Source organism: Anolis carolinensis, chromosome 2, assembly GCF_035594765.1.
Source record: "Anolis carolinensis isolate JA03-04 chromosome 2, rAnoCar3.1.pri, whole genome shotgun sequence".
In the NCBI taxonomy this organism is placed as follows: domain Eukaryota; kingdom Metazoa; phylum Chordata; class Lepidosauria; order Squamata; family Dactyloidae; genus Anolis; species Anolis carolinensis.
In genome coordinates, this window is record NC_085842.1 from 108,288,290 (window position 1) to 108,310,544 (window position 22,255).

A 22,255-nucleotide genomic window follows, 5' to 3' on the forward strand; every position below is an offset into this window, starting at 1 on the left:
CAGCAGAAAGTAGAGCAAAAGCCTTCTTAAGTTCCAAGCACTAAAAAGAGGACAAATTTGTACAGCATGGAACGGACAATAGCAAAGTCCTTATATTAATCTACCTTTGTCCCAGTTGCAAGTAGGAACAATTAAAAGAAATTGCAACATAGGTCAGCAACTTGATACCCTTGATATGTTTTCTATTGCTGTTCCTGAGCATAGGTCATGCTGACTGTGGGCTATTGAGGTGGAAGATCAAAGGACCCTAATGCCATCAAGTTTTCTAGACTGGAGTTAAAACACTCATATCTGAAGGTGATTCCTTGTGCAAACATGTCAAAAATACCTCAGAGTTGTAATCTGAAAAATGCCTTACTCAAGAGCAATGCTCCTTGAACTCAACATCACTGCACAGGATTTGCAACACTGTTCTTGTAAGAATATTGAGCAAATACATATGTATAAACCTGGAAGAAACAGCAGAAATGTACATGATAGTGATAAGGATGGATGGAGGGAAATGAGCAAAGGATGTAGGGAAAGCAAGGGTTAGAAGCATGTAACTTGTGTGGGGCCTGTGTGGGCTTTAGGATAAAGTAAGGGCCAAAGGAGGGTTAACCAAAGAAGTGAACAGGAAGCTAGGGTGGCCCCAACAGTTTTGGGATATCAGTAAGCCAGAGAGAAGAGAGAGAATGTCAAGACACATGAGGTGCCTCAACCTTATTGGTAAGTGCCAACTAGAGAAGGCCCGTTCCATCAATTGTAGAATAACTGATTCAAGGAGGCTACTCTACTTGAGAGTAAGAAGGATATTTCAGCCAATGTATATTTGCCAAGACCTAAGGAGATGGCAAACCTTAGAGATACAAGAGAACTTGTTCACTACAGAGCAGGGTACTGAGATATGTCTGAAAGGCTAAGTTACAAGACACACAACACTTTATGAGTGTACATTCTCTTCATTTATTACAAAAGTAAGCTAAAATGGAAACGTTTGACACGAAGCTGTAACTACAGTCTGGAGTTGATAAGGACCAAGGGTCCAGAGAGTTTCACAATTGTCTGCCCTGTAGCACATTCCTCCAACTCATTCTGAGAGTCCCATATGGAAAAATACCTGTCATCAAAGTTCTGTAAAGCAAAAGCTATTTTTTTTAAAAAAAAGAGCAAATCAAGGACTAAAAATACTCACAAACCAGGAATCTGTTTTTATCACTCTAGCCCCTTCCATAGAGCTATATAAAATCCACATTCATAGAATCATAGAATCATAGAGTTGGAAGAGACCTCATGGGTCATCCAGGAAAATCGTATTCAAAGCACTCCCGGCAGATGGCCATCCATCTGTAATCTTTTCCTGTAATTTGAACCCATTGTTTTGTGTCCTAGTCTCCAGGGCAGCAGAAAACAAGCTTGCATCCTCCTCCCTATGACTTCCCCTCACATATTTATACATGTCTCCTCTCAGCCTTCTCTTTTGCAGGCTAAACATACTCAGCTCTTTAAGCCGCTCCTCATAAGGCTTGTTCTCCAGACCCTTGATTGTTTTAATCACCCTCCTCTGGACACATTAGCTTGTCAACATCTCCCTTAAATTGCAGTGCCCAGAATTGGGCACAGTATTCCAGGTGTGATCTGACCAAGGCAGAATGGAGGGATAGCATGACTTCCCTGGATCTAGACACTATACTCCTATTTATGCAGGCCAAAATCCCATTGGCATTTTTAGCTGCCACATCACATTGTTGGCTCATATTTAACTTGTTGTCCATGAAGACTCCAAGATCTTTTTCACGTGTACTGCTGTCGAGCCAGGCATCCCCCATTCTGTATCTTTCCTTTTTTCTGCCCAAGTGGAGTATCATTGAACTGGATTACATGGCAGAGTGGAGTTAGATATTCCAGTTCAAAGCAGATATTGTGGATTACCCTGCCTTGATATTTTGGGTTATATGGCTGTGTGGAAGGGCCCTGTTTCATAAAGATCCCTCAGCTGATTAAACTGATAATGGAAAAAGCACTTTGTACTGTTTTCACAGGTTCGGACTGCATTCTCGTATTAAAACAGTTGTTCTAGAACAGCTGAAGAAAGCAGATCTAGGGCACATCTCCATGACCATATAATCCAGTCTGAAGATGGATTAGCTAGCTTCAAACTGCAGTGGCTACAAAATGCACTGCAGTTCAAAATAAAGCCACACATTAAGTAATCAGGAGAAAGTTTGAGTTAAGTCCTTTAATGTGTTTCAGACATCCCCAAATCTAAACCACACTGCATGGTGAAATCGGCTCTGCCAAATGCAGAATTCTTTGTAGATACCCGCCTGCTCTGGAGCACTTTATAACCTGGGCTGTCAAAAACACCCCTAGGACATAGCTGAGCAGCAGAGGGGCTAATTGACCCCCTGGGAGGATAATTGACTGCCTCCATAGGTAAATGTTACTTTTTCCTGCCTCTTATGCCTTTGAAGTGCTGATATCTCAACTGGAAATGGGGGCAGGGGTAAATTGCATTCCCTGTCAAGCCCATTGCAGATACTGCAGATCTGAAAGATGTCTGAGGCCACCTTCCATTGTTAATGTAATCATCTTGCTGGCTTCAATCCTGCTCCAGACATGGAAATCCAATCACACACACACCGAAAACCAGTTTCTCCCAGCCGTTAGTCTATGAAAGCTTATGCTACTGACTTCTTTCTCATAAAGTGTTACAAGATCCCTTTGCACACTGGTATTCCAGACTAACATGGCTATGTTTTTAACTCAGTCAACCAGGTAGATGTAGTCACAGAAATAATGTAAAAATAATAGAAATAGGTTCCTACAATGCAAAAAAGATGGAGCTTTAACTTATTTCAGCAAACATTTTGTCCAAAACTAACAATATGTACATGTAAATGACATAACTAGGTCAGGCATTGGACAGGTACATGAAAACATTGTGAATCTGGTAGGTAGGTTAAGGTAAAGGTTTTCCCCGACATTACGTCTAGTCATGTCTGACTCTGAGGGTTGGTGCTCATCTTCATTTCTAAGCTGAAGAGCTGGCATTCTCCATAGATACCTCCAAGGTCATGTGGCCGGCATGACTGCATGGCGCACCTGTTGTAGAATCATAGAATCATAGAATAGTAGAGTTGGAAGAGACCTCATGGGCCATCCAGTCCAACCCCCTGCCAAGAAGCAGGAAATCGCATTCATAGCACCCCCGACAGATGGCCATCCAGCCTCTGTTTAAAAGCCTCCAAAGAAGGAGCCTCCACCACAGTCGGTTTTTAAGGAAATCTTAGACAGGCCTTACCCAAACCAAGGAGCAAGCTGCCTTCCTGCTTCCTCTCCTCACCTCTGCGTGAACTCTGGCTCAGAAAGCTTCAACAGGAAGCCAACACTTTCAATAACAATAGCCTTGCCTCAGCTTCCAAACAACAGCAGAGCAGCAAGCCTTAATTACAGCTAGCCCACACTCAAGAATCAGCACGGACTCAGGTTTTTAAAGGTAAAGAGTCCAACAGACACAGGTTTTTAAGGCTATCTAAGAAAAGAGTAGGCAATCTAAGAAAAGAGTGCACACTCTCAGGTTTTTAAGGAAATCTTTGACAGGCCTTACCCAAACCAAGGAGCAAGCTGCCTTCCTGCTTCCTCACCTCACCTCTGCGTGAACTCTGGCTCAGAAAGCTTCAACAGGAGCTTAGTGTAGGTTACACTACAATTGGCTAGAGCAGAAACTAGCTCTCTCCAGCTCAAGCTTTGTATATTTTATTGTTTACAGAAGGTACACTGCTGGAGCTTGACACCAAAAGTCTGCGTTTCTCCAGATCTTATTCACAACCCTCCCAATGCTGTTGCTGCTAAAACCTCCCTGTTAGACAGAGGGTGAAGAGGATAGAGTCGGTGAGATAGAAGAAAAAGCCTTTGTAAAATGGAGTTCCTTTTTAGCACATAGCATATACAGTCTGGTCTATTTCTACTTCCTTATTATCTTTTATGCCTAACACAAGACTAAAGGACCAGAATTGAGTAATATGAGCCATATCATAGAATGATGAGGCTCAAGAGGATGCCAAGTCCTGTCATTACTCTGCCATGGCTCTGAAAACCCACTCTAACATTGTTCATTTCTTCCAGTGGCTGAAGTGGAAAAAGGAGTTTGAAACTATGTTGGGCATCTCCACAGAGCCCCCCTTACTGTTGGATTAAGGATTGATCTATTCATCACTTTTCTATGGTACCCTCTATATGCCTTATTTTCTCTCCAACCAGCCTATGAGCCCATCTCCTGAAATGTAGGTCAGCAGAAAACTGCCTATTTCCATAGCCAGCAAAAGAAAATTGAGGTATTCGATTTATATAGGTCAAACTTGAACTATTTCAAACATTTATCTATTAAAGAGCCCAAGTTGCTATATCCACTGAATAACTAATTAACTACCCTTCTTTCCTTTCCTTTCCTTTCCTGTCCTTCCCTTCCCTTCCCTTCCCTGTATTCAGTGCCCTTTTCTTTTCTTTCAGTGCTGTATGAGGTACAGTGAGCCACAACCAATGAAAGGGTCTTTTTAGTGGCAACACCCCAAGCATGAAGCTCTAAAGAACTCCCCTGGCAAATATACATATGTCCTTTCATTGTCAGGATAAGATGTTTTTTCTTTCTACAAACTTTTATGTTTTTATGTTAACAGCTTTAATAATTTATAGAGCTGTTGACAATTTTAGAAAAATTAAGATCTAAAGCTTTTGATGTAGACATGAGTTTGTTATATTTATCTTATTTTTCCTAAATTTAATAAATTTCACTATTCTGAGAAAAAGTGCCCAAAGAACATTTAGTTATTGGCTTGCATGCACATTTGGTAAATAATCAATAAATTGTGGAAGACTCCAAGAGGATTGCTAAAAAAGAGATCTGAGCATGCAGGAAATAGGCGTTATGGCAGTATGTTCCTTCTGGAGCCTTTCCAGAGTATTTTCTATAAACATGAATTCCCTTAACCCTTTTCCTTCTACAACAGCAAAGTGCCTTTTCCCTTTTAAGTACTACTTAGGCCCCTTCTACACTCCCATATAAAATCCAGATTATCTGTTTTGAACTGGATTATATGGCAGTGTAGACTCATATAATCCAGTTCAAAGCAGATAATGTCGATTATATGATTTGATAATCTGGATTATATGGCAGTGTAGAAGGGGCTTGAGTTTTCTAGGCAAAATATTACCCTAAGGACACAGTCCCCCAAAGGTCACAATGGGTCTGTCCTAATCACTGTCAGCAACAGGGCCAAACGTACGAAACATGAACCATCAACGCCTATAACCATTTGTAGTTTTAAAAAATCCCATTACTGTATTCTTACAGTATAGATACCAATCAGCCTCTTATTGGTCTTTTAGGAAATTCAATCAGTGAAATCAACATTGCACTATGTAACACCACATTAAAATATTCTATTACTCACCAGATATATTAAACCCTCTCCTAAAAACCTCATACATGGTTCTTGCATCATCATAGTAGTGAGTTAGCAATTGTGAGCTGTCACCAATTACAGATCTTCGTGCACCATTCCAGCCCTACAAAGAAATTAAACAAACATGAGATCAGGAATTTATGGGATAGACTCTTACTTGAAGCATGATCTGTGAAGCGTCATTCCTATTATCAGTTATAAAAATGATTAAATAGCAGACTCAATGACAATGTAATAAGATATGCTAAACCCATTTTAGGCCCCTTTCACATTGCCCCTATATCCCAGAATCTGATCCAAGATTATCTGTTTATCCCAGATTATCTGGCAGCAGAGACTCGTATAATCCAGTTTAAAGCAGATAATCTGGGATCACATCCTGGGATATATATATAAACTTTATTTCTATCCCACCACTATCTCCCTGAAGGGACTCTTTACGGCTAACAAAATACAGCAGAGTGCAGCATATAGGCAATACATAAATCTAAATCGATAAAACTACAGAATTACAATCACACACACACACATAATACAATGTTAAACATTAAAATTCATAAAATGCAGTCATAGCTGAGGATAAAAACAAGTCGTTTCGATTGACACAACCCAGTGCTGGCATGATGCCCACAGTAAGTCCTCGGACTAATCTTTAAAACCTACATAAGATCAAAGGCTTGCTTAGAAAGCCATGTTTTTAAGCTGGAAAGGAAAGCTTGAAGCAAAAGGCTAGCCTGGTCTCTCTAGGGAGGGCATTCCAGAGCCAGGGTGCCACCAGCGAGAAGGCCCTCTCTCTCGTCCCCACCAATCGTACTTGACATCTCAAAGCCTGTGCCAGTTCATAGAAGGAGATATAGGGTAGTGTAGAAGGGGCCTTAGTCCTCATGCAAACTTAACTGAAACTTACTTATGCCATATATTTATATACAAGTCTAGAAATTTTAGTCAAATTCCTATACCAAAAAGCAAGAGCTTAGTCTGTCCCAGGAGCTCCTAAAAAGAAGTGTTGACCTCTTCTATTCTCTCCATCATGGCACTGCTTCTGACACCAATATTCCAACTCACTTTTGAGCAACATTGTTTAAAAGCACCATTGTGACAGTTGACATTATGTAAGCTTGCTATAGTTTGTTAATCATGATTCCTATATTCAAATCAGAATCAAGAGATCTGCAACATGAAAATAGGCTTGTCAACTTCCCAGATAAACAACACACAGTATTTACTTCTAAACTTAAATGTTTAGATGGGATACAATAGGTCACATAGTATAGTCAGCCTTCCACATTTGCTGAAGGAGGAAAGTTAGGGTTAAATTTAAGTTAGACTTAAATTTTGATCTATAAAATAAGGCTATTAAACCATATCCAACTAGGTTTAACAGAGATCACAAGCCTTGTGGAATTGTTCAGCTCTAAAAAAAGAGATATTGTGAAGGTCAGCAGGAAAGTAACTGAAGGTTGAAGGATGCAGCTGCGAAGAGAACAGTCCCCTGCTCTCATCATTGACTTGCTTTGTGGGCAAAATGAATGATGCAGCAAGACTCATGAAAAATACATTTAATTCCTTATGACTATCCGTAGGGAGCTGGCAATGAGAATACTTTCAAATTCAAGGTACAAAACAAAGTGTTCAGAAAAATCAATATAGCAAAACTGCAAGTTTGAAATGTTCTATGATCTTATGCATAAATAGAAACTTTTGGCAAGCAATTATCTTTTCACTGGGGCCAAACTTGTTGCCTTTGAGGCAAAACATACATCTGTCCATATAGTATCTTAATGTCTGCAGAACAGAACAGAAGAACAGAACCTGCTACAGTAAGCCTTTGAGTGGTCTTACTATTTTATTCAACTGATGTAAATAAACAAATGGCATTGTATATAAACATCCATATTTATCCCAAGGAAGTTTATATTTTCCTTGTTATTTACTGGCCAGGTTTACTTATTACTTCTAATTTGTTCTTAAAAAGTAAAATGGTAAATATTTGACTCTTTGGGCTTCTGTCATTTAAATAAAGCATCTTATGTTTTAGGTAAGGAATGCATGTATTCCAGTGTTTGATTTTTATTATATACTCTTTTACCCAGTAAAGGATCTTAAGATATTAGATTTATACTCAAAGCACCATTTTAAAATATGCTCTACCAAAGTCAACAGCACTTGAACTAATGCTGAAGTCATATCTCCAGCTGAATTCATTTCTTAAGAATTGCTCAGTATGACAACCATAAGAAATAAAGTGACAATGTAACAACAGTTTCCAGAGCATGGATGCATTTCACAGTCTCCTTCAGCACTTCTCATTCATTTCTGACTCATTCCAACTCACACTTCTGGTTTTGAAAAATGTAGGAGTAAAGTAAACAGCAAAATCCTTCTCTCCTCTCAAAACCCTCATATCACTCTGAGCACAAGTGATCTTGCCTGAGTTTGGAAACTAAGCAGGGTTAGTTCTGCCTAATACCTGAATAGGAAACCACCAGGATCTTCAGTTAGGTGTAAGAAAGACTCCTGTCTAAAAGTCCTAGCAAAGTCATTACTGCCTGGCACAGTTGACAATATTCGACTAGATCAGGCATGGGCAAACTTCGGCCCTCCAGGTGTTTTGGACTTCAACTCCCACAATTCCTACCGGTTGTCAGGAATTGTGGGAGTTCAAGTTTGCCCATGCCTGGCTACATGGACCAGTAAAATGGAAATCCCACATTGCCTCAGGTCCCACACTGAATGAGTTGCACTGGCATCCTTCATAATTTTGAGCTAGAAACAGACTTTGGTTTTTTCACATACAGATTCTATAAGCTTTCTGATTTCAAGCCATGGTGTCTCAAAAATTTTCTCCTCATTTAGGCTGTTCAAACTCCTAAGCTCAATCACACTAAACAGTCTGATTTTTCAAAATAAAGTCCTTGATTTGGTATAGATGATCCTTCTAAATCTAAACACATAGAAATAACTTGGCTGGCTCAGATCAAAGACCTATCTTAAGACTTCTCTACACCAACCAGAAAATCCAAGCTCTATGCAAATCTACTACTATCTGACTCCACAATGACTTCTGGTAAGTATCGCAGTTTTTCTTGTCTTAATCCAGCTTTGTCCCAAGTTAGGCAAAGCTGAAAGAAACTCTAAAGCAGGGGTTCTGAAACTGTGGAAGCCTTGGGGTTCCACAAGCGACAGTGAAATTAAAAGTTTGGACTGCCAAAACAGCAGCACCAGCATCTTCCTGGGGCACGAACCCTTTCTCTCCTGCCTCCCTCACTGCTCAGCCTCTTTTTCTTGACACCCAGACCCCACTCCCCACCTTCTTTGCTTCCAAAATACTATTTCTTTCCCACCGCTCAGGGGGTGCTTTGATTGTGTTTTTCTTGCATGGCAGAAGGGAGTTGAACTGGATGGCCCTGGGGTTGCTCCTATTACTATTACTACGTATTATTGTTACAAAGGTTGAGTGGTTATCTGTTGAGGGTACTTTGGTTTTGCCTTTCCTGCATGTCAGAAGGGGGTTGGACTGGGGTTGCGCCTATTGCTGCTGTTATTATTATTACAATGGCTGGATGGCCCTCTGTTTGGGGTGCAGTGATTGTGCTTTTCTTGCATGGCAGAAGGGTGTTGGGCTGAATGGCCCCTGGGGTCTTTCACTGAAATACTGTTAAGTTTATATTGGTTAAAATTGTTCTTCAAAAGTTTGCTCATGCCTGATGTATATATATTATATCATTTCTTAGGACTCCATGAGAAACCTTAGCCTCAAAAAGGACTCCACAGCTGAAAAGGTTTGAGAACCCCTGCTCTAGAGTATCCTGGAACTTCACAGCAGTCTGGACAGCTAGTTTGGCTTCCCTGTCCTGATGCCACTATTTTTATGCACTGATCAACATAGGGAAGAGGATGGCTATTCCTTGCCTTGCCATTGGTGCAAGGCGTTCTTTCTGAGTGCCTGGCTGGTGTCAGAACAACCTGCCATGTGACCAGCAAGGAGAAGGATGTTCATTTATCCCCTCCTTCTTGCCCCATTCTAACATCAGTAGATAGAACGGATGACAGCCAGGTACTCAGAGAGAGCTTCATGGTTGGTGGGGAATAGCAGTGGTGCCATTGAGATGAGCCATCCCCTTCCACTATGTTAATCGCTGCAGGGAAATTATGTTGCTGTCTGTCTGGACAGAGAATCAGGCCAAAATGGACACAATCCGATTTTCCACACTGCTATGAAGGCAACACAGAGGATGAGTACATCTGGACACCAGATGTGATTCTGCATGTACATGATGGGTCCGGAGCTGCTCCGTGGCAGATTTATTTCAGACTTACCTATCCAATGTAGACACAGCTTTAGAAATTCTTTATGTTTCCACAGTGACCACCTAATCTGTGTCTGTGAATATTGAATAGGCTTCAATAACAGATTATACATATTTTTCTTCAATTGAACTTTCTTCCTAAACTACTATCTTTGATTGGTTTTATTAAATTTGCTGTATGGTTGTGTAGTAATTTCTCTTGGGGGAAAATGCCAGCTGTAACACAAATTACATATTCCATTTGAAATACTCAGCTATACCTCTTAGGCCTACAAATGTAATCACTTTTTCACAAGGAAGTTTTGTGTGTATGTTTTAAATAAAATTACAGAGTGTTGACTCATAAAAGGAATCACAACTGTATAATTAACTTGCTTTATGTATGCTTTTACAAATGTGTCTCCAAGGATTAGAAAACACGTTACAAACAAGAACAGTCACAAGGGGATTTTACTGCATTGTTCATGTTCCTGAGAAAACCAGCACTGCAGAATTATCTAGCACACTGTAAGCATTTTTTTTTTGTAAATGATCCAGAATATAAAGTAATATTCTGTAATATTCTGTAAAAAGTAATATTTACTTTTACTGAATCAGAGATCAATTAAATCTATTCTTCTAGAAAACACATTCTTGTCTATTGATACATGTAAAAAAATAAGGCAGGAGAACAATTAATATTCAGCTATGGTTTGAATTGTGACACTTTCACAGGAAAATATACACACAGAGAGCTCAACAGTGTAGTTGTCACTAATGAGAGCCGAAGATGGCAATTCATTCTGAATTAGCTTTCAATCTTTGTCTTGATTCATATCCTGATATAAGGAACCATTTCTCTGTGTCATGACCACAACATGCTCTAAGGCAAGTTGGGTATGCTTTTAATTTCTACCCTCCACCAAAAAGAATATAAAAAAATTATACTACTTCCTTACTTTATCTTCAACTTTCACCCATCCTTTGAGCATCTAATATCCATGCATCTGCTAGCAGACTAATATATTACATCACATTCCAATCACAAATACAGAAAGCTGTACCAAACAAAACATCCAGTATTACTTGTTTTTTCCCCACCCCACCACCAAATTCCATGTACTTAAGCATCAATTAGACAAAAGTACAAGAATCATTATGGCCTAGGCTTTCTGTTAAGATCCATTATGCTATCATAATTTTTAGAAGGTTGCCTATGAATATTGTAAAAGATCAATGCAGTAAGATTGCCATAGCCGACTAATGAAAAAAGCTCTGTTATTTTATTATTATTTTTAAAGGATATTACTCATCATAAAATGCAATTCTGTTCATTATAAAGAGTATTAACCTCACCTCAACTTCTTCTGATTGCATCTGGAGGTCACATGGTGGTTTCACTGCTTTGGGCCGGCTAGCCAGCCAATACGCAACAACGGCTGCAAAGGCACCAATGCCGACCAAAGTGGTAGCAGGCAAACTTCGGAAAAACTGGCTGAAATCTTCAAATTCTGGAAGTCGCAGGTTCCTTAGGATCTCTTGTGCTTGCATCTTTTCAAAGATGGAAATGGCAACTTCTGCAAAATCCAGAGAAACATGAATTGAGTCTGACAAGCTCCAAAAATAGTGGCACATAGGCTGTATTATTACATCAACGAGCAAATGAAATATCCCATAAATATATCAGAACGGTTCATCTTGGGGCAAATTTTTAAAAATGCCAAGAACTGAAAATGGAATAAACGGCACTGAAACAGTAGTAGAACATAAGGTATGGGACTATGTTATTTTTATCATGAGGATATTGAATACGTTTCATGAATCTAGGGCAATAGGATGATGATATTTATATGTATTTATATCCTGCCTTCTTTCGGATTTGAGACTCTAGGTGGCTTACAACAGTTAAGGGAGGTATATTTAAACAATACATTACATACTAAAGTTAGAAGTGCAATTAAATTATCCATAAAGTTAAAAACAGAACTATTAACAAAACAAAAAAAAGATAAAACACAACTTCTATTACACAATTCTTCAAGGCCCAATCCCCTTGAGCAGACAGTGTTCAAAGGCTTACCAAAAGGGGGAAAAAGTTTTAACCTATTTGTGGAAGGACAGCAGGGGCATTGCAAATTTAACCTCTCTCAGAACAAAGTTCCAGAGCCTTGGAACAGCCACCGAGAAAGCCTTGTGTATGTTTATTTGAGGATTATAGGATACAAAGAAGGTCCTCCACAGAAAATCCCAAAGACACAGGAATGATTAGCTAGGAAAATACAGTTCTTTAACAGGGGTTCTCAAACTGTGCTCCATGGAGCCCTTGGGTTTTGCAGGTGATAGTGAGAGGCTCTGTGATGCCATGCTGCTTCCCACCTCCTTTTTCGTCATGAGAAATGCAGGGAAATTAAAGTTTTGAGCTGCCAGAAACAACAGTAGCAGCATCCTGCCAGGGCACAGTCCCTTTCTTCCTGCCTCTGTCACTGCCAGCCCCCCCCTCCTCTTTTTGTTTCCAAAACCCTATTTCTCTTCCACCTCTCAGAGGGTGCTTTGACTGTGTTTTTTTCCTGCATGTCAGAAGGGGGTTGGCCTGGATGGCCTCTGGGTTTCTGTTGTTGTTGTTGTTGTTGTTGTTACAAAGGCTGTTTATTATTATTATTACAAAATCTGTTGGAGGTGCTTTGATTGTGTTTTTCCTGCATGGCAGAAGGGGGTTGGACTGGATGGACCTGAAAGTCTTCCACTGAAATACTGTCAAGCAGAGCCATAGCCAGAAAAAAAATTCGGAGGGGGGGGGGGGGGTTTGAAAATTTCGGGGGGGGGGAATTGAACCCCTAGCACCCCCTACCCCTGCTACAAACCTGTCAATATCTGCTTGAGATAGTGCCTGGAGGGACTCTTAATGTTTTGCGTCTCATAGATTTAGCATGGGGATTTGGTTAACCAGTTAAAATTCGTGAGTGTACCAGGTTTTTTTTATAAACTGAAAAATTTGGTGGGGGGGTTGAACCCCTAAACCCCCCCCCCCTCGCTACAGGCCTGCTGTCAAGTTTATGTTGGTTAAAACTGTTCTTCATTTGAATACTGTATTGTTCTTTCTTTCCTTTCCTTTTTTTTTGCACTGTGTGAATTAGTTCACACAAACATTCTACATCCATCTGCCCCTGGACCGATCCATATTACATATGCGCCGGGCTGTGGCGCAGACGGGAGAGCAAGCCAGTGCAATTAATTGCAATGAATCACTCTGACCAGGAGGTCATGAGTTCGAGGCTCGGAGCCTATGTTTGTCTTGTCTTTGTTCTATGTTAAAAGGCATTGAATGTTTGCGTATATGTATAATGTGATCCGCCCTGAGTCCCCTTCGGGGTGAGAAGGGCGGAATATAAATGCTGTAAATAAATAAATAAATAAATAAATAAATAATGTATTATATAGTATGTAAACATTTCTCAGGACTCCACAAGAAACCTTTGCTTCAAAAAGGGCTTCACAGCTGAAAAAGTTTGAGAATCCCTGAGTTTTCTGAACTAGGATCCCTGTTTCCTAAATCTTCCTACAAGCCAAACATGAAATGACTTCTAAAAGATTTTTAGTGACTTTATTTCAGAGGTAAAACTTGGCAAAGTCACCGGAGTATTCCTTGCTTAAGAAAACCCTATGAAATTGCCATAAGTTTGCCATAAGTTTACAGGACGTAGAGACGTATAACTTAAAGTGAGAAACACAAAATAAATGAAAAGTGATATGACAGTGGGGTAGTTACTATGTTAATAACACTATTCACAAAGCCAAATAAAAGTAATCGTAACAGTTTTAGCACTATGACATCAATAAACTACTTAATTAACAGCAATTATGCATTTTAATGAAAACATATGATCTCTGACTGATCAACAGTCTAGATGTTTACTACAACACATTTAATAGTGCTGTGCAAACTGTTGGAATCTCTGGTGTTTCAATTAGGACACAGAAATATGAACAGTATGCTTTGATGTGTCCAACTAATACTAATAAATGCTGGTGCTTATACAAGATGAGGATTTGCTGTGATTTAGTTACAGATATTACAGTTGTTCAGATATTTATTTATTTATTTATTATTTAAACTTGTATGCCGCCACTCCCCTAGGGCTCAGGGCGGCTTACAAGAAAGGCTAAAATCTAACAATTTAAAAACATCTTTAAAATATCTTTAAAAAATCTTAAAAACACTCCCCCAAAATGTAATCTACAATGTTTATTTTGTGTCCACTATTCAGGCACATAAAGGCCTAGCTAGGTACTTTGGAAGTCTGGATCTAGGACATTTCGCCCTCCTGCCTATTCTTTCCCTTGCCCAGATGAATTTGACACCATTGTAGAAAAACCTCATAATATAAAAACAAAAATAAAAAAGGTACAGTAGAGTCTTGCTTATTCAACATAAACGGGCCGGAAGAACATTGGATAAGCAAAAATGTTGTATAATAAGGAGGGATTAAGGAAAAGCCTATCAAACGTCAAATTACATTATGATTTTACAAATTAAGTACCAAAACATCATGTTTTACAACAAATCGACAGAAAAAACAGTTCAATACATGGTAACGTTATGTAGTAATTAGTGTATTTACAAATTTAGCACCAAAACATCGCAATGTATTGAAAACATTGACTACAAAAACATTGACTACTAAAAGGCAGATTGCGTTGGATAATACAGAACGTTTGATGAGCGAAGGTTGGATAAGCAAACTCTACTGCACTTATAAAGGAATACTCAACATCCTAAAAGTTTCAGTGGCAAATATTTAGCTAATGTAGCCTACAGAGAGATGTGTAAATAACTAGCTGAGAACTCAAATTAAATTTGGGCCCCCAATTTAGTGTTTGGCAAAATGTTGGGTTTTCAAATCCATGAACATGTTATCAGAGTTCACTGTTCAACAATATTCCTTGCATCTCCCATCCAAGTACCAACCAGGGCTTAATTGGCATAGCTTCCAAGATCTGAGGGGATAGGGTGCCTTTAGGATATTTAGACCTTCAGAACTATGTGTTGTCGAAGGCTTTCAGAACTGTTTAATAGGTGCCACTAAAAAGAGAAAAAATATGTTTGAGTTAACATTACTTTATAATTTTTAACACAATAAAAGCCCTAGTAACAACCATGTGATAACATGATGAACTACCATAACTAGCCTCAAAGAAACATTGCATCTTTGAAGAATACTAAATTCCAGAGTCATGAAAGTAATTAATATAGACCAGAGTTTACAACATGGATTTTTTAAAGTGTGTATCTTGAAGTTGCTTAACAACTTTACCAACATTCTAATAATTTGGCTTATGTATTACTGGGTTCCTGAAGAAATGACAAGCTAGACATTTTAATAAAGCTCCAGATTTATTTCCTCCCGAAAGGCATATAAAGATGGGCTGTTTACAGTATTGTAAAATGAATGATGTGCCACTATAAAGTAAACTCAATAGGTAGACGCAGCAATTACAGGAGATAGCTCATGGAGACAGTTAACCAGAGTGCTATCCTATACATGACTGTTACAATATCACCACAACAAGGGATTCTACAGACCTTATTCTGAGACTCCATTTCCGAATAAGGAACACAGGTAAAGTGTCTACCTTCCAATGTTTCATGTGTGACCATACAACATCAAAGTGTGGTCATGATGGGAACATTATGAATGAGGTGTGTGTGGCTAGGAGAGGTACGGTAGTTTGCTTTAGCCTGAGTCTGCTGCAAAGGGAAAGATTCTACCCCCTCCTCTCTCCTCCCTCTGCTGAAATAATTAAGTTGGAACTACATTTGAGAACAAAGGGGGAAACTGGTAAGAGGAGGGGAAGAACTGGTGAAACAGATGAATAAGAGGATTAATTGGGACTATCTCTACTAACGTATGGGGACGCTTAACAACAGGGTTACTTGGCAAGATTTGTTTAAGAGGCAAATGCTCTTGCCTTCCTCCTGGTCTGAGATAGTACGATTTGCTTAAGGTCATCCAGTGGGTTTCCATGGCCAAGCAGGGATTCATATCTTGCTTTCCAGTATTATAGCCCCACTACACCACTGGCTGGAAATATCTTCCTTCTGGTCACTTACTGTAATACCTGAATTAGAGCAATATTGTTGCATTATTGGAATAATAACCTTTAGAAGAGACCAAATGATCTTTCTCCTTTTAAACTCACTGGCATTTGGTGGCATAGCTTTGGACACAAAACGTTTCTTAGTTCATCTAGGTACAAATGGTGTCACTATGAAGTGCATGCACTGTCCTGCTTGGCTTGCGTATTCCTGCATGGCAGAGGTTGTGGTCTCCTCCAATTCTACAATCATTCAGGTAAAATATTTTAATTATTTACTGAACAATTGGCACTTTCAGTCAATTGATAGCTTGGTAATTAATTGTTTCCTGTAATAATGACTTCTTGTGTTCTCTGTTGCATTAGTTTGATTTCATCCAGCTGTTAAGACACATCACTACTGAAGCTCTATAAAGAGAATGATGGCTGCATCCAGCTTTGCTTCACTTAGCTCTTCTTCTTGGGGTCTTATACTATAGAAATAATGCAGTTTGACACCAAAAGGAAGGGGAAGCCACGTGCTATGAATTAGCATTTTCAGGTGCCACCTGAGTCCCAGTCAGTTAAGATTCTGGGGGAAAGGTATGCAATGAGACCTTCCAAGGCCCAGATTATAACATTCAGCAGGCTATAGCTCTATAGCTGACTCTACAACCAACAATTACCATTCTGTAAACATTACATCACACAAATCAGAATTGTTGCATGTGGTAAACAAAGGTGTCACATACTCAACCATACTGCTGTGATGACTTCTACTTTTTAGTCTTGTGCAGAGATCTATTTCATTAAAAAAACATGAATACAAAGGACTATAGATCAGGCATGGGCAAACTAAGGCCCCGGCCCCCTTGGTGCTTACTTCAGGCGCTCCTCATTTTCCCTGTCCTCTTGACATAAGGACATGGTGGCCCACTGCATATTTATACCAAAAAGATGTGGGAGGAAGGCATGTAGCAGCTGAGAGCCCTCTGGAGTGCTCTCAGCCACAGTGTGTGTCACCCTCCTCCCGGCATAAGGACAGTGCAAGTGACCCCATCCTTATTCTGGGAAGATGGCTCAAGGAAGGCATGCAGTAGCTGAGAGCCCTCTGAAGTACACTCAGCCACCACCTCCTCCTGGCATAATTCCAAGAGGACAGCCCGAGGATCAAGGGAAGAGAATGGGGCAGTCACCGACTGTCTCACCTTCCTCCCAGAATAAGAATGGGGTCACTCGCACCGTCCTTATGCCAGGAGGGGGGTAAGACAGCCCCATCCTTATGTTGGAAGGACAACCTGAGGATGACCTGGACCCTGCCCTGTCCCATCCTGGCCCCATCCTTTCCCAGGCCCTTCCCACACAGCATGTGCCCGGGCCCCCACCCTCCTGGCCTGGCCCTCCTGGCCAGGCCCACAATGCAGCCCCAAGGCAAAAAAGTTTTCCCATGCCTGCTATAGATGAAGCTGATTGATTTACTCCTGACAGCAGGGTTTTAGATAGTGTTCCACTTGGTCAACTGTTAAATGAGTGTCAGCCTTTTTAACAATACTGCAGTGGATCAGTCTACCCACATAGCATGTGGGTTGCTACTAAGTTACAGCCTTTTCCTGCTGAGACTATATTCATTGTCCTGATATTTGTACAGGGGCCTATGCCTATACATAGGCTCCCAAAACACAACTCACCTTCTTCCAAAAGCAGCTATAGTGACAGTGGGTGTAATCATATAGATTCCCCTCCAAGATCTCTGCCTCCTTAAGAATAATGCACAAATTGGTTGAAGTACAGTGTTTCCACGAAAATAAGACAGTGTCTTATATTAATTTTTGCTCCCAAATATGTGCTAGGTCTTATTTTCAGGGGATGTCTTATTTTTCCATGAAGAAGAATTCACATTTATTGTTGAACAAAAAAATGAACATTTATTATATACCGTACAGTAGTTGTCATCACAAACCAGCATAACCAGATAAACTGTGAATCCTATCAAGAATTTCTTGTTATTACCAATACTTCCATGTACAACACTTTATGGTACGTACATTTACCGATCCTGCATGCTCTGGTGTTCTGTTCGTTGGGCATGCTTCCAAACAAAAACTTTGCTAGGTCTTTCTTTCGGGGGATGCCTTATATTTAGCAATTCAGCAAAACCTCTACTAGGTCTTATTTTCTGGGGATGTCTGATTTTAGGGGAAACAGGGTACAGTCATGTTTTTCATTTTTAGTTCAGAAAGATAATCACTCTTCCCATCAGTCTGATCAAAATACAGCAACTAAAGAATGGATGTTCTCTTTCACCTTATATGCTAGTCTTGCTGTCATCATTATTTAAGTCAAACATTTAATTATTATGCATTGGCAGAATGACCACCCCTAACAATACTACAGAGACATCAATAAGTCTCACAAGACTATGGATTTGCAAGGTGATGTAAGTGGCATGTTGTTTTAGCTCATCATACAACTCACCAAAATTCACTGTGAACTTGCACATGCACACACACATGCACAGCACCACCATCACCATCATTATCATATACGAAGACATACAGGTTCCTGCTATAGCAGCCTCCTCCAGTCTGGTTTCCTCCTAATATGCTGTAGCATTGATCATAGCTGTTGATCATAAAGGTCGTCGTTCAACATAAATTGAGGGCAACGCCTGAGACAACACTTGAGGTCCATGAGAAGAAGAATAGGAGTACAAAAATTGTAATTTAGTCCTAAAACGGAAAGATGTAAAGCATTTCTCCAGACATCTTGATTCCATAGTCAGATCAGCTGTTTCCCTGGTTAAATATTTCCAATTAAGATTGCATCTAGAGAAGCAAAATCTTGCTTTCACTGGGGGTAGCATTGCTCTAGAAGACTGAAGGAGGAAAGCTATTTGCTCACTTACAAAAAGAGAACATTGGAAAGAGGGAGTGCTCCCTACCTAGAAAACCTAAATGGGCCAGTGTGGAACTAGAAAGGTTAGGTTGTGGTCCCCTCTGCCTCCCTTTCACTAACAAGTAGAACCCTTTTTACCTAAACAGGCACTAGCTAATGAACTGACTGCATCAGACTCTTTTATGAGTATGTGTGCTGTGTCTTTTGCATTATTATTCTGACTAAATGACTTCATGGGAGACCTCGGTGGCGCAGCGGGTTAAACTGCTGAGTTGCTGAACTTGCTGACCAAAAGGTCAGTGGTTCAAATCCAGGGAGCAGGATGAGCTACCACTGTTAGCCTAGCTTCTGCCAACCTAGTAGTTTGAAAACATGCAAAAGTGAGTATATCAATAGGTACTGCTCCGGCGGGAAGGTAACAGTGCTCCATGCAATCATGCTGGCTACATAACCTTGGAGGCGTCTATGGACAATGGCAGCTCTTTGGCTTAGAAATGGAGATGAGCACGACTAGACTTAATTTCAGGGGAAAACCTTTACCTTTACCTAAATGACTTCATACCTTGAATGGGGTAGGACAGCTTATTCAACTGTGGTTTAAATATTTAAAGGTAAAGGTAAAGGTTTCCCTTGACATTAAGTCCAGTCATGTCCAACTCTGGGGGTTGGTGCTCATCTCCATTTCTAAGCCAAAGAGCCAGCGTTATCCGTAGACACCTCCAAGGTCATGTGGCCGGCATGACTGCATGGAGCGCCGTTACCGGAGCGGTACCTATTGATCTACTCGCATTTGCATGTTTTCGAACTGCTAGGTTGGCAGAAGCTGGGACTAACAGCAGGCGCTCATTCCGCTCCCTGGATTTGAACCTGCGACCTTTTGGTCCCCATGTTCAGCAGCTCAACACTTTAACACACTGCGCCACCAGAGGCCCCTTAAATATTTAATCATCAAATTTTTTCAGTTCGATATTGTTTTAACCTTGACATATGCCACCTTGGCCCCATGTTTAAAGAAAGGAAGGATAAAAATAAAATAAATGCAGGATTAAAATACAAAGGTGGACATAAGAAAAAACCCTGCTAACTGTGACATTCAATTTGTCTTTTCTGTAAAAAAAAAAAAAAAACCATGAAAACCTAGCCATAGGTTACTATAGTCCCTTTTGCAACAATAAAGATTTTTTAAAAGACAATCTGGCTATCTGTTTGTTTTAGTAATCCTAGCATATTTGAGGACTCCAGCATGTTAAGACAGGTCATTGTGAAGCTAGGCTTTTATAGTCATCATTTATTTTAATGCAGTGTGATACACAAGCCAACAACATCACAAGACCAGTGATGTTGTTTATCTTTTCTATGGCATTATAGTAATTTTCAAGGATTAATGTTGTATGCCCTGCTTCATACAGACTCTTCATCTCATCCTGGCTCCTTATGCATCTATCCCAGTGATTCCCAAAGTGGGCGCTACTGCCCCCTGGTGAGCGCTGCAGTGATCCAGGGGGGCGGTGATGGCACCTATTAAGAGACGGTGCGGGGCCAGGAGAGGGGTGGGGTCTCTTCCCAGGTGCCGGAGACAGAGCTGAGCCCCTGAGGCGCCTGTTAGGACCAGGGCCGGTCCAAAGCTATACGTGGACTACGTGGCCGCAGAGGGCGCCATTAGTCCGGGGTGCCATTGAGGCACCCCTGTGCGAACGCGCGCCCGCGCCTCCTCCTTTCAGAGTTGTTGGGATCTTGGACGGACGTGTGGGAAGGAGAGGAGAGGGGGAGGAATCCCCAAAGCAGAAACAGTCAGTGGCTGCAACAAGTGAGCATCACGGGAGAGGAGGAGGCGTGGGGGGTGTGTGTGTGTGCGCGCGCACATTCATCCCTCCAAGGGATGCATGCACACTCACTCCCCTGCCTCCTCCTCCTCCCAGTCCCAGGATCGCGTGATCCTGGCAGGAGAAGTGCAGGGGGAGTGCGTGCGCATGCATCCCTTTGGAGGGATGCATGTGTGCGCGTACACACCTCCTCCGCCTCCTCCTCTCCCGCGATGCTCACCTGTTGCAGCCACTGACTGTTTCCGTTTTGGGGCTTCCTCCCCCTCTCCTCTCCTTCCCACGCGTCCGTCCAAGATCCCAACAACTCTGAAAGGAGGAGGCGCGGGCGCGCGTTCGCGCAGGGGCGCCTCAAGCAGACTGGTAAGCCCTCAACTGGGAAGGGGGGGGGGAGAAAGGTCTGCCCCTGAGTTATTCCTGGCTAACCACTCTGAACAAAGGATTCCCCCAGGCCAGGAGGTGAGGCTGGGAAGGCAATATAATGCTCACAAAGGTGATTAATTACATCAATCACACTGGCCTACAACAGACAAGAGTTTTTCCCCCACCCAGGAACTTCCACATAAACATTCCTTGCTTAGTTTCTTCATATACCTCACAACCTCTGAGGATGCCTGTCATAGATGTGGGCGAAATGTCAGGAGGGAATGCTTTAGGAACATGAAACAACCCCATAATAATGCAGTTTGACTCTAGCCTTTGAAAGACAGGGGGCTGGACTAGATGGCCTTTGGGGGACCCCTTCTTACTCTGATTATGGCCCCATCAACACTGGCATATGTTATATGGTCAGTGTAGATACATTATATGGCCACTGCAGGTGCAGAATCATAAAAATGCAGTTCGGCTTCTAGACTTTGAAAGGCAGAAGGTTAGACTAGATGACGCTTGGAAGGGACAACAACGATGAATCTTTGCAAAGACAGATTGAGATCTGAGGCCTTCAGTTCTAAGCTTGTTCTGTGCTTCTTCTTCCCCAACATCTAAACCCCTTAAAAGCCCAGCTTAAATCCGCAGGATCTGGGGTTTGCAAGTAAAGGCAGATGAAGCTTAAAGCCGGCTTCTCTTTGTGGCTTTTCTTGCAGCAAAAGAAAAAACAAGGAGCCAATGAATAGGATTCCCATCACACCGAGACATGGGTAGATACATGTCGTTAATGCCTTCCTTTATTGCAATATGTGGTTGGACTAGATGACCTTTGGGTCCCCCCAATTATAATGGAATAGAGACTGCCTTGGAGTCTTCTTCTTTGGAGGTCTTTAAGCAGGCACTGGTTGGCCGTCTGTCTGGAGGGATTGAATGGTGTGTCTCTCTATTGCAGAAGGGAGGTTGGACTGAATGGACTAGATGACTTTAAGGGTTCCCTTCCAACTCTTGTAATTCTATGATTGATTGATTGATGCCTGTCCCAGCCCAGCAGAAAAGGGCTGGGATAGATGACCCTTGGGGTTCCCATTCAAGTCTAATAGAATTATTAAGCAGAGGCTGGATGGTCATCTGTCTGGAGGGATTGAATGGTGCCTTCCTCTTTTGCACCACAGGGTCTGTCCGAATAGCCTTTGGGGTTCCCTTCCATTCCAAGTCTAATTGAATTATAGACTGTATGGTGGACTTTCTTTCTCTGGAGGTCTTTAAGGGGAGGCTGGATGGTCATCTGTTGAGAGGGATTGAATGGTGCCACTTCCTCACCCTTGCCTCTCCTCCTCCCCACCGTGCGTGGGCACCCACAGCCTGG

The 22,255-nt window shown here is 41.2% G+C and overlaps 1 protein-coding gene across 3 annotated transcripts in view; it reads right to left on the reverse strand.

Moving 5' to 3' along the window:
• Positions 1–22,255, reverse strand: part of acsl6 (acyl-CoA synthetase long chain family member 6) — a 108,346-nt gene that overhangs the window by 37,958 nt on the left and 48,133 nt on the right. For all 3 annotated transcript variants that reach the window (XM_008104739.3, XM_008104740.3, XM_008104741.3), the window contains exons 2-3: positions 11,090–11,310; positions 5,433–5,547 (exon numbers count right to left, since the gene is read on the reverse strand). In XM_008104739.3, the coding sequence (XP_008102946.1) occupies positions 5,433–5,547; positions 11,090–11,310 (336 nt within the window). The remainder of the gene's footprint in view (positions 1–5,432; positions 5,548–11,089; positions 11,311–22,255) is intronic.